The 19,075-nt window shown below is 42.4% G+C and overlaps 4 protein-coding genes across 4 annotated transcripts; 1 reads left to right on the top strand and 3 right to left on the bottom strand.

The window, feature by feature from the left end:
• Positions 1–5,953: 5,953 nt before the first annotated feature.
• GCG54_00001798 (uncharacterized protein) lies at positions 5,954–7,804 on the bottom strand (the record flags this gene model as incomplete). Its single annotated transcript, XM_045401902.1, has 5 exons — positions 5,954–6,124; positions 6,207–6,499; positions 6,564–7,067; positions 7,126–7,293; positions 7,729–7,804. Coding segments are annotated over 5 exons (1,212 nt in total), but the record flags the coding sequence as incomplete, so codon positions are not given.
• Positions 7,805–8,262: 458 nt separating this feature from the next.
• On the bottom strand, positions 8,263–8,922 carry GCG54_00001797 (uncharacterized protein; the record flags this gene model as incomplete). Its single annotated transcript, XM_045401901.1, has 2 exons — positions 8,263–8,659; positions 8,711–8,922. The coding sequence occupies 2 exons, from the start codon at positions 8,920–8,922 to the stop codon at positions 8,263–8,265; spliced, it is 609 nt and encodes a 202-aa protein (XP_045270630.1).
• Positions 8,923–13,482: 4,560 nt separating this feature from the next.
• On the top strand, positions 13,483–16,098 carry GCG54_00001796 (putative polysaccharide deacetylase YheN; the record flags this gene model as incomplete). The annotated part of the gene is made up of 3 exons (XM_045401900.1): positions 13,483–13,929; positions 14,046–14,348; positions 14,494–16,098. 3 exons carry the CDS (start codon positions 13,483–13,485, stop codon positions 16,096–16,098), a joined length of 2,355 nt encoding a protein of 784 aa, XP_045270629.1.
• Positions 16,099–16,907: 809 nt separating this feature from the next.
• On the bottom strand, positions 16,908–18,011 carry GCG54_00001795 (uncharacterized protein; the record flags this gene model as incomplete). Its single annotated transcript, XM_045401899.1, has 1 exon — positions 16,908–18,011. The coding sequence occupies one exon, from the start codon at positions 18,009–18,011 to the stop codon at positions 16,908–16,910; it is 1,104 nt and encodes a 367-aa protein (XP_045270628.1).
• Positions 18,012–19,075: the final 1,064 nt, after the last annotated feature.

The following is a 19,075-nucleotide window of genomic DNA, read 5'->3' as shown; positions in this document are numbered from 1 at the left end:
ATATTAGTAGTCTAGTTAACCTATATAAGTAAGTATTATAGTTCACTCTATATATTTTTTTCCTTATACTTTAAATCTAATAGTAGTACTTTAACCTATATCTAATTTTAATAAAGTAAATAAATAAATCTTAGTATAACTAGTTATTAACTTTTAACTTAACTTATCCCTAGTTATATAAAAGAGGGTAAGTAGGTAGGTAGTAAAGTAGTAAAACATACTAGTAAAAGTGTTATTTATAATATTATAAGAGTATTATTTATAATATTATAAAGGTATTATCTATAATATAGAATACTAATAGTATTTATAGTAACTAGAGCTTAGTAATAGCTTAAACTTATATTTAAGGGTATAAACTTAATAGTATAACTCTTTATATAGCTAAAAGGGTTCTTATAGCTATAATATAAAAACTTAACTACTACTTTAAATGAGGCCTTAAGCCTATTCCTTATATCCTCCTCTTATATATATAGTAACCTTATATAATATCCTTCCCCCTCTTTAAATATATATATAAGCTAAGTAAAGCTAAGTTAAATAACTTAATTTATAAGATTAAAGTTAAGGATACTAAGGGCTCTAACTATAGCCTACTTACTTATACTAATAAGATAACCCTTTTTAAATTCACCTAGCTATACCTACTTAAAGCTATAACTAATAAAGATAATCTATAGTAGTTATATAGCCTTAAGATTAATATAAATATAGTTAAAGTTACTAATAATAATCCTAATACCTATAAATATCTTATAAACTTCCTTAAGATAGCTAAAGTAGCCTAAGTAGTTAATAAGTTAGGAAGGGCAAATATATATATTAAGAGTATAGCTAATAGTAGTAGGGCTCTTTATTAAGACTATATAGTAAGGCAGAAGATATTATCTATTATAGCGTAGACGTCTAAACAGTAGAGAAGACTTTAATAGAAGATAGGCGTAGATTAAATATAGTATAAAGGGTAGGTATAGCTTAAAGGAGCAGAGATAGAGGCAGCTAGAAGAAGATAGTTAACTTAGCTTATTATAATAGTTAAAGTTAAGATGTCTAAGTCTATAGTTATATAACCTAAAGGTTATTAGTAGAGGGCGAGAGGACTAGTTTAACTTTTGCAGTTAATACTAGTTAAATTTCATAATATAAGGCTAGCGGCCTATAATTAATATTATAGTTATAAGTTATAATAAATAGAGTATTTTTATATAAGGTTTAATNTTATATAATTAATATTATAGTTATAGGTTATAATAAATAGAGTATTTTTATATAAGGTTTAGTACCTTAAACTTTATTTGTTTATTTTATATAGAATATTAAAGTAAGTTAAGCGTTATTATTATTCTTATATTATTATTATTATTATAAAAGAATATTATATATTAATAGTATTAACTAAGTAAGTTAGCCTTTTTAGCTATTTATATATATAGCGTCTCTTTTTAAAGTTTAGTTTACTAATCTAGCTAAACCTTAATAGAGGCCTAATAAGGGCCTAATAGGCTAGTATTAAGGTAAAAACCTAATTCTTTTATAATTACCCCCCTTCTAAAAGGCTTAATCTCTAAGTCTATTAATTTATAGTAAAAAAGTAAATAACTTCTATTTATATAGGGATTTAAACTCTCTATAATACTTATAATTAGTCTTTTTACTTCTATATAGCTTTAGGTCTTATACCTATATACTATTAGCTTTACTAGAAACCCTTTAGGTATTTACTAGCTTTATTATTATTTTTTATATAGTTTTAAAGCTTTTATTTAGTTACTTTAATTTCTATTTAGCTTTAGGTTTTTCTTTATAGTTAATAAGCTTTATTTATTAATTCTTAAAAACTTAATAATAGTTTATTTATTCTCTAATAAGTTTAGTTTATAGCTTTTCTATTAATCTAAAATAAAGCTAATAAAGTTATTCTTATTAACACTTTAGAACTATTATATTTATATAGTACTTAAATAAATATAAGCTATAAGAGCTACTAGCCTTATATTATAAAATTCAACTAGTATTAACTATAAAAGCTAGACTAGTCCTCTCACCCTCTATTAATAACTTTTAGGTTATATAACTACTTAGATATTATCTTTATCTCTATACTCCTCTAACTTTAACTATTATAATAAGCTAAGTTAACTATCTTCTTCTAATTACTTCTATCTTTATATATATTTAATCTAAACCTATCTTCCTCTCCTTTACTATTTAAATATTTATACTACTCTACTAGGTATAAAAGCCTTAAAACCTCTATATTATTACGCTATTTAGAAAATATTTTCTACCTTACTATATAGTCTTAATATAAAAGATCCTTATTACTATTAGCTATACTTTTAATATATTTACCCTTCTTAACTTACTAAAAAGCCTTTAAGCTACTTTAGCTATCTTAAAGAAGTTTATAAAGTATTTATAAGTATTAAGATTATTATTAATAGCTTTAACTATTTCTATACTAATTTTAAAACTTTATAACTTTAATATCTTATACTTATTAACAATCTTAAGTAAGTACTTTTAAGTGAATTTATTAGCAGTCTAATTAACCTATATAAATAAGTATTATAATTCACTCTATACTTATTTTCCTAATACTTTAAACCTAATAGTAGCACTTTAACCTATACCTAATCTTAATAAAGCAAATATATAAATCTTAGTATAACTAGTTATTAATACTTAGTTTAACTTATTTCTAATTATATAGAAGAGGGTAAGTAGGTAAGTAGTAGAGTAATAAAATATACTAATAAGAGCGTTATTTATAATACTATTATTTATAAGAGTATTATTTATAATATTATAAAGGCGTTATCTATAATATAGCTAAAGCTTAATAATAGCTTAAACCTATACTTAAGAGTATAAACTTAATAATATAACTCTTTATATAGCTAAAAAGGTTCTTATAGCTATAATATAAGAACTTAACTATTTAAATAAGGCCTTAAGTCTATTCCTTATATCCTCCTATATATACTATAATTATAATAACTTTCTTAACTTTCTTACTTATTATAACTCTATATAAACTAAATAAAGCTATATTAAATAACTTAATTTATAAGACTAAAATTAATAAAATTAAGAGCTCTAAATATAGTAACTTTCTCTATACTAATAAGAAAACTCTCCTTAAATTCACTTAGAAGTACTTACTTAAAATAGCTAATAAGAGTAATATAATAAAGTTATATAGCCTTAAGATTAATATAGAGAAAGTTAAAGTTATTAATAATAATCTTAATACCTATAATTACTTTATAAGCTTCTTTAAGATAGCTAAGGTAACTTAAGTAGTTAGTAAATTAAGAAGGGTAAATATATTAAGAGTATAGCTAATAGTAATAGGGCTCTTCTTATATTAAGACTATATAGTAGTGTGGAAGATATTATCTATTATAGTATAAACGTCTAAATAGTAGAAGAGACTTAGAAAATAGGTGTAGATTAAATATAGCGTGAAGGGTAGGTATAGCTTAAAGGAGCCTTAGAGATAGAGGCAGCTAGAAGAAGATAGTTAAAGCTTATTATAATAGTTGAAGTCCTAAAGGACTAATAGAGGAGCATAGAGGCAAAAAAGATATCTAAGTCTAAACTATAGTTATATAACCTTAAAGCTGTTAGTAGAGGGTAAGAGGACTAGTTTAGCTTTCGCAGTTAATACTAGTTAAATTTCACAATATAAGGCTAGCAGCCCCTTTTAAGTGAATTTAAATAGAGTCTTCTTATTAATATAGAGAAAGTTACTATACTTAAAGTTTTTAATTTTATAGACTTTAATTTTATAGATTAAATTATTTAATATAGCTTTATTTAGTCTATATATAGTTATAATAAGGGGGAAAGATATTATAGTTACTATATATATAAGAAGATATAAGAAATAGACTTAAAGCTTTATTTAAATAGTTAAGTTCTTATATTATAGTTATAAGAACCCTTTTAGCTATAGTAATAAAAAGTTATACTATTAAGTTTATATTTTAAGTATAGGTTTAAGCTATTACTAAGCTCTTATTATATTATAAATAATACTCTTATATATAATATTATTATAAATAACACTCTTATTAGTATATTTTACTACTTTATTTATCTCTCTACTTACTTACCCTCTTCTATTAGAGATAAGTTAAGTTAGTATTAATAACTAGTTATACTAAGATTTATTTATTTACTTTATTAAGATTAAGTATAGGTTAAAGTACTACTATTAGGTTTAAAATATAGAGAAAAAGAGTATAAAGTGAACTTTAATACCTATTTATATAAGTTAACTAAACTACTATTATTATTATTTTCTATTATTACTAACTAGTTATAAGTTTAAATTAGTATATTACTTTTAGTAAGAACTCTATAAATATATATTAATAAGTATTTATACTTATAAGTTTAAACTATTTTAGAAACTTAAGAGATTAATATAACGATTAAATAATTAAATAAAGCTTAAATTAATATATTATTCTAGTTAACTTAATATTAAATAGTTATAATAAATTTAGTACTTAGAGCTATATTAAAGTTTATAATAACTATAATTATAGAAGTTTTAAGTTTAAAAGTTATTTCTAAAGTAAAAGTTTAACTTAATTTATTAAGTATAGAGGTATTAATAATACCTTAGTAAGGTTTTATATTACTATTTATTCTAAAATTAATAATTTATAGTAAATAGAATATATTAAATTATTAAGATATAACTTAAGAAATTAAGTTAATAAGAATAAGAAAGTAATATAAACTTAAAATATAGGGGTTAATTAGTATTAACTAAGTAAGTTAGCCTTTTTAGCTACTTATATATATAGCGCCCCTTTTTAGAGCTTAGTTTACTAATCTAGCTAAACCTCAATAGGCTTAATAAAGGCTTAGTAAGCTAGTACTAAGCTAAAAACTTAATTTTCTTATAAAAAGATATTATTTAAATAGGATAATAATATAGAGGCTTTAAAGCCTTTATATTTAGTAGAGTAGTATAAATATCTAAATAGTAGAGAAGATCATAGAAGATAAGTATAGATTAAATATAGTATAAAGGGTAAGTATAACTAAAAGGAGTAAGAGATAGAGGAGACTAATAAAGATAGAAGTAGCTAGAGGAAGATAGTTAACTTAACTTATTATAATAGTTAATATTAGAGGGGTATAGAGGTAAAGAAGATATCTAAGTTTAAACTATAGTTATATAACTTAAAAGTTATTAATAGAGGGTAAGGGAACTAGTTTAGCTTTTATAGTTAATACTAGTTAAATTTTATAATATAAGGCTACTAGCTTAATATATTAGTTATATACTTAAATAAAAATAATATTACTAATATTAATAAATTTAGAGTTATTAAATAATACTTTTATATATTTATATTTATTAACTTTTTATTTTTAGTCTTATTTAAAGTAGTTACTTAACTAAGTATAAGGGAATTAACTTAAAATTATTTAGTTTTATTAAGTTTATAGTTATAACGCAGCCCCCTTATAAAAAGACTATAGTAAAATTCACCCTATATATAAGGTATAATTCTAGAAACACTATATAAGGACTTTAACTTATACCCTCTACTAATTAAGAAAAACAATATAAACACCTTATACGTTTTATTTAGTTTTATAAATTTTATTAAAATAAAATATTTTAATCTAACTATTTTAATAAAAAGAATAAAAAAAATATTAATATATATAAATTAAAGATATAATAATTAATAGCTTTATATTTACTAAATAAATTAATATCTTTTTTATTTAAGTATATACCTTATATATTAAGATTTTTATATTAGAAGTAAGTAAAAGCGTATTTTACCCCTAAAACCTATATGAGAAAAAGGGCGTGTGAGCACTAGTTACAGGGGTTTCAGCAAGGGCAAACGCAAATAAGTGCAGTAGGTACCTACCTAGGTTTGTTCAATATGGGCTGCGATGACCTCTCTATCTATCCCTCTAGCTCGGCCTCATCCGGCATGTCTATCGCGTCAACTCCTCCCCAGTCAATTGAATCTTGACCCTTGCCCTCCATCAAAGCCTCCAGCTTATCCTCATTGGTCACGTATGCGCCGTTCTGTCTCTTTTGCGAGACTGCGTATCTGATCGGGTCCCGCCACTCCTACGAAGAGCAAACACGTTAGCGAGCCTAGATAGACAAGTACTGTACACAGCGGCAAGCAGCAGGTTTGGGAAAAGCTTACCCGCCACCAGACTTCTTCGCTTTGTACGGCACATCTCCTTCCTTCATCACCGCTTTTTGCCGTCGCAAATGGCCAAATTGACTGCACCACTTCGTACTTGTGCTTTCCTGAGAAAAGCTTCTTCATGCTCGTCATGAACTTGTTTGCCTTCGGCTGGTTTTGCACCACCACCTTGGCGTGCGTTACGGGAAACGACACATGGAGCACTCCTTTGTACTGCGTCGCGGCCAACAGGGCGCGCAATTGACCTTCGATCCACATCGTGTCCAAGTTTGCAACTACTCGATCAAGTGCTATGTTGCACTCTGTTAGTTACCCAGTTCGACAAAGCAGACACGGTTTGGATAGGGTCCTCACCGAAACTTTTGACCTGCGCTGGATCTTCAACAAAGCGGCGGCACCACTCCTCAAGCTCTCTTTCGCCAACCTCGGGAATGACGTCTGGCTTTACTCCGCCCCTGTACGCCATCTCGCCCTCACTGACACAGCGAATATACTGCATGCGCTTGCTCGTGTCATCCGGCACCAGCAATCCCATCAGATTGAGCTTAATGTCGAAGTCGACCTTGCGTCCTCGCGTCCCTTTCATGTGTATGAGAGGCTTGGGCGGGATGCTCGCCTGGGTGCTGATGAGGGATAGAAGGGCATTGGCGCTCGCTGACAGATGGTCTGACTTGGACGAGAGAACGATACAGTCTGTCGACAGGCTGAAGTTCGGCGGTGAGTAGAGCTTGTAGTCTAGTCTTGGTAAGCCTGGGTAATACGTAGGTCCCGGACTTTCTCGAGCTCGGATCGAAACACTCGTTTCTGAGAAGTTGGATGGGCCAGAATAGGGCGGTGGGGTCAACGAGCTGGCACTGTCTGGTGTTACGTCGTCGTAGCTACGGCTGCGGGCTGCCAGTAAGCTTTTCTCTTGCACCAGAGATGTAGCAGATGGTGCAAATTCTGGCGTAGTTTGTATCGGTGCTGGCGCCAGTTGCGTTGAAGCCCTTGGGGCCGACGAAGCCGTAAATGTCAGAGGAGGAGGCGGAGGCGGCGTCGACGGTGTCACCGTTGAAGGCGGCAACGGCAACGGGGGCAGCATAGACTCGTCAACGGTCGTCATTCTGGAAGGCGCGTCTCCGAGTACTTGATGATGCGGTGGGTGATATGGAACATGCAACCTGGTTAATTTGAATTCAAGCCGAACCTCGAGATTCTCGACCCGGGGGAGGGGGGGCCGCACGGCGAGGCCAGAATTGATAAGAGCTCAACTTTACTCGCACTGGAGGCAAGATAATACAGGGTGCTTTATTACTTAAGTATCTTTGCGCGGCTGTCTAGGGCAGGGGAGAACGGCTCATCAAAAGCCAATGTTACCGAGACCAGCGTCCATGGCTCCGACGGTATGGATTCAGCTTACGCCCATGGTTTGCACTGGGTGCCTTGAAGGCAGAGATCTCCATGTCTCTAGGCACCATCAATTTCAGCCCCGCGGCGCAGCGCTCCCTTGGTCGCTCACCATCTGCACTTAGCCACTTACGGCAACTGGCGTCGGCCGCTCGAGGATCGCCATCCTGGACACGTTTGCTGAGCCAAACCGATTCCGAGGCAACGAACTGCCCATGTCGTTAGTGTTGTTGTCTTGGGGCGCAATCATTGCGCTTCATTTTCATGAGCCGTGATTGCCGCGACCCACGACGGAACAGGAAAAATCGAAACGCGATGCGTGTGCGGTATCGAGGAAACATCACCTGCCACTACCATCAAGATTGGGTGGTTAGACTGCATGGTCTTCTGCCATTCGTCTACTTGCACTTCCTATCCGTGTGGGTTGTTTGATGGGGTGAACGGAGCGCAATCCCGCCCCACATAATACTTCCATCTCTCATGACCCAACGCCAAAATAATGTCCCAAAATCTGTGATGTGCTATTGCAAAGCCTTCTCAAGCCTGTTGCCGCGATGCCATGCTTGAACCCTCAACGCCCACTCCGTCGAATCGCTAATACATTCATCATACAGTCGTTCAAGATTCGTCTCATGCTGCCCAGCCAGAGCGACGTGCGGATTGCAAATCAAACAAGTTGAAAGCCTTCATCCTCCGCGGCGGACATGTGCTCCTGACGGAGGTTCTGACGCGCTTTGCGACCCTTCAGAACTTGACCGTTCTCACTGAGAATCTCATACTCCTTCTCGACCATTCGTTCCGTCTCACGGCCTGAGGTCTTGATGAAGACATCGAGCGTCAGGGGGCGGTTGGGGCTCTCCGTCTTATCGAAACTGTACTTCCAGTCTTCTGAGGCAGCAAGGTTCTTCCAGCCGCCCTGAGAAGGGGCAAGGTCCATGAGAGATTGGCTGAGGGGATCCTTGATTTGCTCCTGGGCCTGCAGCGCCGAGTTGAGACGCCCCTGGTGAGGCGCCCAGTGCGATCGCCCCTTGGTCACATTGTTCTGCATCTTCTTGAAGTGGGAACTATCTCTGGTGTCAGCGACATCTCAGTTCGGATTTAGCAAATGAACGTACATCTCGCTGTTCTTGCCTCTAGGGCGAGTCTTGGCGCGCTGTTGTTCAGTGCCTCCAATAGCTTCGAGGGTGGCCCAGTCTAATCGGCAGCCTGCGAGAGGACGAGCTCCGTTGGACCACTTGGACTGGGAATCCTTGGTCCTCTTGTAGTCCTGGTGTGCGCTCCGAAGATCTCGCTCGTACTGAGCCTGGACATCGGTCATGGCAGCCATGATGCTTCTATATGTTCGAATTTGTACCGGAAGGTTCTGTAACGTGGCGTCGCCGGTCGCGTTTCTATGACAAAAGGCCCGGAGAGGTTTGGAGAGTGTAAACCTGAATCGACAAAGCTTGTGATCTCTGTCGATAGCAATAATAGTCTGGGCGATTTTGCTCGACACGTAGAATCGAAACACGGGTTGGTGCGGGAATTTGCTGGGAGGGAGATGACGGGAGATATAGGAGAGGTAGTCGAAGGAATCTCTGGGGTTATGCCCGTTTCGGTGCTCGGACTGACTTTGGAAGCAAGGCGGAGGCTAAGGCAAGGAAGGCGTGGTGCTGGGTAGCAGGAGAGGTACCCGAGCCTTGTGAGGTAATTGAGGTAATCGAGGTAATCGCTGTATTGGTATTGGGGCAGTAGATGCCGGGTGAGTCACCGGGCTGAAGGTTGCCGGGGATTACAGAACGCGAGGCCAAAAACGAAAGAGGCGCGGATGCGGGGAAGGTTACGAAACAGGGAAACCGGGAGCAAAATAGATCGAGACGGAAAGAAGGACGGGTATATGAGTCTGCACAGCACTTGTTGGCGCAAGCAGTTTAATGAAGAGGTGGGTGTTAGGCGAGTGATGCGGTTAGAATCAAAGACATATACAAGAGTACAGGGTTGGGGCAGTATGAATGTAGATAAGGTAGTTGAGGAACAAAGGCAAGACGAGTCAGAAGACGAAGGCCCGGGTTGCGGAATTCCTTGGGTATATACCTTGAGACCAGATGGCTCAGGTATCCTTACGTTATCAAGGCAAGTGCTGGTCACAAGGGAAAGCGGCACGGGAGGCCAACAAACCGGGCTGAGGCCTGGGACGGGACGAGACGAAGGAAGTCGAGGACGGAAGTTGAGGACGAGGCACGAGGGGGAGGAAGATGGTAGTGACGAAACGGGACGAGATCGAGCTGCCTATCTCTCGGGTTGTCTCGGGGTGCTTGCTTGGGCATCTTACCGCATCCATGCATGACCTGGACTTTCGTTCTTTTCATCATATCCGTTCCTAACTAAGGTAAGGTAAGGTAAGGTACCTTGAGGATGGCAGCGGGCTTATCGTCTCGGCTCAGCGGGCATGCGGGCGATAAGAATACCGATAGGTGAGGTAAGTAGGTGGTTGTGCAGCATGATAAAGCTTGGGGCGTGGCTAGAGACTGTCGGACATCAAGTTGGAGGGGTGTGTGCATGTGGCACACGCAGCACGGGGCTGGCGGTCCTCCAGCACACTGAAGATGCTGCAGAACATGCTGCAGCTGGTCCTGTTTTTGGCCGAACTGAGTCGACTCCTCCAATCAAATCAGCTGGGCAAGCCGGGGACGGCTACCCTGAGGTACCTACGACCTCATCTGCCTCATCTGTACCCAGCAGCGTGGGGGACGACGGGGGAGGGGCTGAATAGGGCGTAAATGGGCGAGTGCGACTGGTGACAACTGCATGCAGCTGCGTCTGGCTGCGGTCTGCGGTCTGGAGCGTATCAGTCAGTCAGTCATCAAGGATGAACCAGTCACGTCGCCGCCAGCCAAAGTGATGTCATCCGCACCGCCCATTCAAAGTCGACACGGGCGTCAGCAGCGCCAGCGCCGACTCCAGGCGCATTCAAGTGCCTCCTGACGAATACCCAGAGGGCGCAGGGTGTATGCCTTCATTTCCCCAACTTCGCCCCTGACCAAGACACGCGCGTGGGCTCGCCGATGACGATGGGTCGACCGTCTACGGATACCTACTCCACAATATCCGGCCTGCTGCTGCTGCCTTTCCGTCAGCTGGCAACCCTTTGCCCACCTGACAGACTGTGCTGCTAGGCTGCCCTGCACCGCGCCCGTCAACACATACATACCTTCGGTACCTAAGTAGGTAGTAGATGCCCCCCATCCCACCATCTACTACTGATTAGGTACATACCTAGGTTGCGACGCGCAGGCTGCATGTCACTGGTCAGTCATACGGCCTTTCTCAGCCGCTCTTTTTTCCTTCCCAACCCAACACAAGGCTTTCCGACATGCGCTGCGTTTCTGCCATCGCAGTTCCTTTCGGTTTTTGACAGACGTTATTGGTCTTACGTTTTCGTCATTTATGACGTCTGATACAAGAAGCATGCCTGGCTGGTTGGCCCTCACGCCCTCAACCCGTGAAACGCAAAGACACATAGTCGCTTACGTGATGCATTTTCTCTGTGATGGGCTACATATGTAGGATCACATGACCATAATCGGCCACCCACGAGCCAGAAGCAGATCCAAGCACAGCCGTGCTGTGCTATTGCTTTCTTCCGTCTTACCTACGTTCGAATGACCTCAAGTGCGGTTCGGGCTTCATCGGTTCCTGGGCCGTCTGCACTTCCCAGGGCAGGAGGCGGTGCTGCCGCTCCCGGGCCCAAGTTCCAAGTCCCAAGCCCACGATGCGACGCATTGATCACTCTTCGTCTTGGCAACCACAATCCCGAGTCCCGTCTCTCCTGGGGAGGAACAACCTACGCCAGGACGCTCGTCCTCCTCTGCCACAACTTTCCTGATCCGTCTGCACGATTCAGGTCGCTCAATCTAGGGTTTTGAAGCATCGAATGTCGACGTACCATCGCCGGCTTGGCAACCGTGGAAGGTCTTCGTCAAAACAAAATCCACCAAGCGATGCTATTCCAACAGCTACGGGCCCGGTGCGACCTTCCAAGTATTCATGTGAATGGAGTCACTTCCTCCAATTTCACGTTGTCTAGTCAATGGCCTCACAGTACTTGCGTTCTGCTATGAACGAGCCGCGGCGGACACTCGAAGCCATAGAGTGGTCAGGACACCAGTCACCCGTCCATACCGCCAGGATGGACTCGCGCTGTGGCGGTGATGACATCCGCCACTCGTACGTTTGTTGCTACAGGCCAAACCTGCGTGGGCACTAACACACGCCGAATATTATTGACAACCAAGACCATGGCCCCGTAGCTTGGATAAAGATAGGACTGCCAGCGGAGTATAGCGAGCAGACTGATAGGGCGCAGTCGGCCAGCAGCCCAGGAAGTGGCCACCGGCGCACGACGGAGGAAACGGTAGCATGTTGCGAACTCATTGACGCATATTCCATCATCAAGCCTATCAAGCTGACTGGATCTCTGTAGATGATGGTGTATCTGGGGATGAAAAAATGTGGCGCACCATCCTAGACGGCCCCCGTCTGCATCTCATCAAAAGGCTGCGTGAAGCGACGGCTGGGTTCGCTCTTTGTGTCGTGGCTCTCGCTGAGATTCATGGACACAGCTAGGCCTGGATGCCAGGAGAAGGAAGACGGCCTTCGAAAGCTGAACTCGTTTCTCAGGCTTGCCGCAGCTTCGCACTGACCCGTCAAGTGTGGGGGACGTGGCTGATTTCATGTTTATTTTTGCAACCGATTCTGGCACTTGGCTTAGCTGAGGAAAGCTACGACGCTAGAATGCACATCTTCACTTGTTTCACGTTCTCTAATAAGCGACAAAGGGGGCATCAGAAAAGTTAGTAGGTCACCTCGACCTTCATGATGAAAATGGCTTCACTTAGCAGGCCAGCCAAAAGGGGTATCACCCGAAGATCTCTGGGATAGTTGCAGCAGAGAAGTTAAAGCACGCGTTCGAGAAAGCGTTGGCAGCGCTCACCTGATGGTGGCGGTCTTGTCTTGCTTGTTCAGCATGAACCGGATATGGCTAGTCGCAATAGGACGGTGCACCACAACCTCATCTCTTTTTGCCACACCTCGTGTTGTCTTGTTTCGAGTTGCGTTGAATGAAAGATTCAACGACTCGGCCCGCTCTTCTTTCATTGTTTGTCCTTTTACGCCTTTCCTAAGCCGACATTTTCTCGACTTCTGCAGACCCTTAAAACCGCGAACCTAACCTTCTCCTCCTGACAGACAAAGACGAAGGGCCGGTTTTTAACCCTCCAACACATACTCGATGGCCCTTTGTGTATCCCTGTGACCACATGGCGGTAACTGTTTGTCTCGAAGCCACTACCAAGTATTCGGGCCATCAAGCCACAACGCCCTTCTTCGTCAATTAGCCATGTGGGATTTCTTGTTCGCTTGGCAGGACGTTCGTCTCCACAACGCTTCTTCATCGGGGGGAACAACGCTCAACGTCCAGGTCGCGAGGCGGTCTTTAGCGTTCTCACGAATCCTACGTAGCAGTTCAAGCTGGCCCCCATGCTTTGTCCAACGCCAAGGACCCATAATGCTCCTCCTCTACGCCTGAGTTAGTATGGCAAGGCACTGCGTCTGAGCCATCTACCAACTGCTTACCCGCCAGGTAGCTAGACAAGTGTCCGATGCTACACCAGAGGTGAAGGCCCTGCGAAGAATCCGGCTCTGCCACTAAAGTGTGCCAGTAAGATACCAGTATCAAGGCACAGTACATAGATATATAAACCATTTCGTCTCCTCCCTGTTCCTAGAAAATGCTCCATCACTCTCAACATCATCTTCGGCTTTGACCCCTAGTCTTTCTTTCTACTCCTCTCCAGAGGAGTGCCTTTCTTTCTCACTAGACATACCAACTTGGCTGTACATCATCAAAATGTCTTTCACCTTACTGCGCCTTCTGGGCCTTGCCGGCGCTGCCCAGGCGGCATGCTCCAACCTTGTTATCGATAACTTCTCACGATCTACCGTTTCCGGTAGCAACAATCTCGATGCGTGGACCAGCGAAGACACTTCCATGTCAAAGGCCGCCATCAACAAGGGCATTCTTTCGTTTACACCAAAGACAGACAGTTCCTCTTACTACTACGAGACTCTCGGCTGTGTTAAGGCGGCCACCCAAGGCTACAATGCCCTCTCTCTGACGGTCAAGGGACCTAAAGATGCCTCCATGATGCTGGAGATACAAACCAAGGCATCTTGTGCAGATGATAACTACAACAGCCAGTGGGTCCAGATCAACGGGTTGACTGGCTCGACCCAAAACATCTCTATCGCGCTATCCTCCTTCACAAACGCCAACTTGGACGCAGTCTCAGCGTTCGTCTGGTCAACCTATTCCAAGTTTGACATTTATCAGTTCAGCAATCTCCAATTCACCTGCAGCGGCGGGTCGAATCCCCCCGTTTCGACGGCCCCAGCCACTACCACCATTGGTAGTTCTGTGTCGACTTCTCGCTCTGTTGCGGTTTCATCTTCAACAAGCGTGGCGACACCCACTTCTCGCGCTTCCTCTGGCTCAACCTCATCCTTCGCTACCTCGGTACGATCGCCAAGCTCCACGGCCGTCTCAGTTGTCCCAACGGGCCCGTCATCTCGTACGTCTGCTTCCTCATCCCGCCAGATCAAATCTCCTTCAAGCTCTCGTACATCGAACGCTTCTTCGTCAACCGCGCGCGCAACTACTTCGAGATCGTTGTCTCTAACTTCCGTCTCAGCCTCTACTGTCCCCACCGCGTCTGGGTCATCGAGCATTCGCTCTTCGACTGTATCTAGTTCCGTTGCCGCCCAATCTTCGCCGGTGTCCTCGAGCTGCAGTAATCTCTTAATTGACGACTGGACCTCGCAATCGCGACTGACATTTCTTTACTACAACGCCATGTTACAGCCCAGTAGTGACGATAGCACGATGAAAGAGATCAATGTCTCCGGAAATAGGGTCACGCTGAAGCCCAACGGCGGGGATTCATACTTCTACAGCAAGGTTGCCTGCACCAACACACAGGTGAAGGGATACGGCGGTATTTCCTTGCGCATCAAGGCCAAGGCCGGTACGACCTTATCCATTCAGCTGGCGTCGTCACCAACGTGCGGGGAGGACTCTGCCTTCGCTACCAAGACATCAAAGGAACTCGGGTGGACATTCAACGGCCAAGAGAAGCTCTACAGCATCCCCTTTTCCAAGTTCTCGGGTGCCGACCTATCCAAGATGACGACGATTCTTTTTGGTTCGTTGTCCTCGGATGTGACTTTCGGCCCGATGGCTTTCTACTGCGGCAACACACCATCCGAGTATATTATCGCGACTCAACCAACCGACACTGCTGCTGTCTCAACCGTCGCTGCCCCGAGCAGTACTGGCTCGGCCAAGGTTGTTGATAACTTCTCAAAGAAGGACTCCAACTCTCTTGGCTACTGGCATGGGGGTGACGTCGATACTGCTCTCACTTGGGGCACGAACAGGGTCACCATCAAGGCGCCAGATGCCGACTTCTCCTTCTACACGCAGCTCTCCGATAAGTGTGCCGACATGACCAGCTATGACGGTTCTTATCTCCATGTGGCCTACTCTGGAAGTAACAAGTTCTCGATTGCTATGCAACAGCACAACCAAGCTTGCGACGAGACTGCCTCGCCCTTCCCTGAGACATGGGATTCTCTTGAGGCTGCACGTTACGCAACTGGCAACGACATTTACATTCCCATCTCTCATTTCAACATCCAGCGGAAGCGTGCTATAGGTATCGCATTCAAGGGTTTCTACACCAACGAGGCTGTCACCTTGACAAAGGTTGAGATCGTTCCGTCCGTCCCAGCCAAGGTTTTGATCCCAGAGAAGCTGCCGTCTGGGAATCTCATCTTTGCCTGCAAGCGTCCTAACTCGATCGCCTTTGCTATTGATGATGGCGACCCGAAGTTCGCCCAGGAGGTCATGGAAGTTATCAAGTCGGAGAACATCAAAGTAACCTTCTTCACTGTCGGTGCACCTCTGCGGGACTCTAGCACCAATCTGAGTGCCATATACAAGGACATGATGAGCCAGGGCCACCAGATCGCCCTTCACAGCTACACACACCCTCGTATGGAAGGTCTGCCTAATAATGACGCGATATCTTGGGAGTACGACCAGGACATCAAGGCTGTTCAGGACATGTTTGGCATCACCACGAAGTATTTCCGACCTCCCTTCGGTAACGAAGGTGCTCGCATGCGTCAGCAACTTGTTAGATCCACGAAGGATGACAGCCCTTACATCGTCAACTGGAACATTGACGTCGAGGATTGGCTCTACGCTCAGTCGGACACTCCCGAGAAGCAACTGGACTCTTTCCAGCGCGACCTGGACAAGGGCGGCTCCCTGGTTGTCATGCACTACCTGTACCCCAGCACCGTCTCCTACTTGAGGACATTCATTCAGAAGGCGAAGGCAACTGGGAAACAACTGATGAGAGTCGACCAGTGCATGATGGATCCTAATGCCCCGCCTTTGTAAGGCTATACTTGGTCACTCACTATTATCATGATATCGTTCGATCGCAGGAAGAGGTTTACCTTGTTTTACTTGGAGCGTCATTTCAACGCATATTGTACATAACATTTATTCCATCCACCTATTTAATACCACTTCACTGTTTTACAAATGTATTCATCTGGGTACGCGTCTTTCTACCGTTCCACGATCCTGTTTCCCGCAAACGATTAAGTGTATGCGATATCCCGGGACCCGAGTGTGACCCATAATCTCTTCAGCACGCACCCCGGATTCCAATAAATGCCTGTTCTCCGTTTTCCTAGCTTCTAGAATGTAGAAAGTCTCTTTCGTTCTTCGACAGCGCCTCCGAAAATATCCATAGTATCTAGCTATATATCTTGTCATCTGGCGGCACTTTCATTTGTGCAGGCATCAACCCCCTTCCCGATCGGCTTCGGAAGGGGAAACTAATTGGTATCATCGCCTCCAGACTGGTCTCGGTCGATGAAAGAAAAAGTGGCCCGCTATCGCCTGGTTGAGGTTCCTGCGAAGACATGCCTGGACGAAAGGCAAGTCAATATGCGATCTCCCAACTTCCTGTATGATGGAGTCATTGACACGCTACTCAATGTGTGAATGCCCGATCCTCAATGTTCACGAAAACGTCACAGTCGCGACGATATCCCAGTATATTACTTATCGCAATACGGCCGTTCCATATTAATCTTGAAAGTTTGCTTCATCCTAGAAACCGCCATTTGGCTGGTTAGAGGTGGTTCTTTGCATTTCTAATGCTTAACCCAAGACCCGCGTGTCTACAGACTCATCGATTATGGCCAAGAGTATGCAAATGCTGACCCACATGCCGTTTCCTGACACTCTTCTCGTCCCGTCGCCACTGTTCCGCTCACATCCCTGTCAGGGACTGTGACCTGGTCTTGATTCTTCGTGACTTTGCTCCAACCCAGTCCGTCCGACACGATGTCAGAATGAATTCTCCCGTTATCTTGTGCGGTCTGCCTCTCCATGTTCCCACAGATTTGAATGGTATATTGCACGAGCTGGGAACAGGTGACTGGCTGACCGCCTCGACTCCTCTCCTCGGAGAACACCTGAACCTTCTCCTTGCAATGCTGAATGATCCGCTGGTGTCCGATCTGATACAGGAGCCGAATCTTTTCCAGGCTTACCGCTAGATGATCTTCTTCAATATAGATGGAATCAACCCCCCACGCGACAAGTATACCTATCGTGGTAGACTTGGCGCATCTCATCGCCAGGGCCTCGAGGCCTTGCTCCTTTCTCATCGCAGAGAGTCGGTCAATCAGAGTGTTCACAATCTTGAGATTGTGAGTTGAAGGTTGGTGGTTGAGCGTGACATCATCTTCATTGGGTTTGTTGGCCAGTTTGATGTTGTGTGACTTGGAGGAATCCGATGCGTGCTTGAACATCATGACAGTCTCGCGGTGCTTTTTCCCGATGCGCTTGACGACTTGGAATGCATCTCTGTCACGGTCTTTGAATGCCTTGGTGTGGGCGTCGAGTATCTCCATGAACGTTACTCCGGTTTTGGCCGCACATAGTTCCAAGACCTGCTTCTCTGCATGTGCCAATATTTTCCAATAGTTGTCGGCGAGCTTTGATGCAATCATATCGGTGTTGCGCTTGACCAACCGCTCATTGCAGATGATGTCTTCTCCGACCTCACTCGCTACTTGCCCGTCCAAGGCTTCCCTGAGCTGCGCGGCAACTTTATTCCATCGATTTCCGGATTTTCTCTCGGTTTCATGCATATCACTCATGAAATTCTCAGCAGTCTCGAGGTCAAGGAGTGGGTGCAGGCCGAGAAACTTCGTGAGGAGAAGGTGGTGGCTCATGTGAAAGAAGAGAAGACCAATCTCTCTGGAAATGTTCTGGTTATAGTGGGCAGTCATCTTTTTCGTTCTCTCTTGGGCATCGAGAAAAAGGTCGTCGATATCAGCCACCGGAGGGATTTGGCCCTTCGGAACGAAATGTTCACAGATGATTGCCCGAAGATGCTGATGACGATGGCTTATCTGACGAGCGACAGTGCAAGTGATTTTGGCTTCCAATGTGTGAGAAAGCCGACGGTCAGCGAGAAGAGCTTCGATGTCTTGGCGAGGCATCGGTGCCATGAATTCGTTCTTGATTTGCTTCACCCGGTCTCTTATCGTCGCGACTTCTTCTCGCTTCATTTGGGCTAGGCGTTCCTCTAACACGTGAGGAATGTCAAATGTGAGTTGAGAATCCTCCATCGTCGCTACTTGACCGAAAGTATTGCCGAGTAGTCAGGGGCTGGCATTGCGATGTCGAAGGTACTTGGAGAGGTGAGACGGAAAGAACTGCTGCTGTTTTGGGGAGTGAAGAATCTCTTTGCTGAGCTGACCTTCGTTGGGTATGGCAATGTGAAGCTCCCAGGGTCTTTGTAAAAGAGGTGGGTGGCAAAGTGAAGTATGTTAGCTTGAGAGGAATATGTTGCGTTGAATGGTCGGACAACCATGATGCTAAGATTAGGAAACAGTATAGGGTAGGTCCCATCCTGACTTATAAGATAGTGAGTTGCTACTTTAAGCAGGTGTGATATGTTTAAGAAGGAGCTTATAAGGCTGAGATAGGTTACTATTAAAGGCCTTTAGAAACTTTTAAGAAGATAAGCTTACTATATATAACTTAAAGATTCTACTTTGTTTTATAGATAAATAAATCTTAATATAATTAAGTATTAATACTTAGTTATTTCTAACTATATAGAATAAATTAAATAAGTAATAAAAGAGAGTAGAATTTTTAGAATTTTTAATAATTTTAACTTAAAAATAAGAGGATAAATAAGTAATTTGTTATAAATATTAAGTGTTATTATAAGAAGAAATAGCTTATATAAGTGAATAGAAGTTTAATTAACTTATAAAAAAGATTTTAAAGTAGAGAAATAATAAATATATTTATTTTTATAAATTTTCTATTTCTCTGAATA

The sequence above is a fragment of the Colletotrichum gloeosporioides genome, assembly GCF_011800055.1.
Source record: "Colletotrichum gloeosporioides strain Lc1 chromosome Unknown consensus_7, whole genome shotgun sequence".
Lineage (NCBI taxonomy): Eukaryota > Fungi > Ascomycota > Sordariomycetes > Glomerellales > Glomerellaceae > Colletotrichum > Colletotrichum gloeosporioides.
The sequence above is the reverse complement of the archived record's forward strand: the minus strand, read 5'-3'. Positions and strand labels throughout refer to the sequence as shown.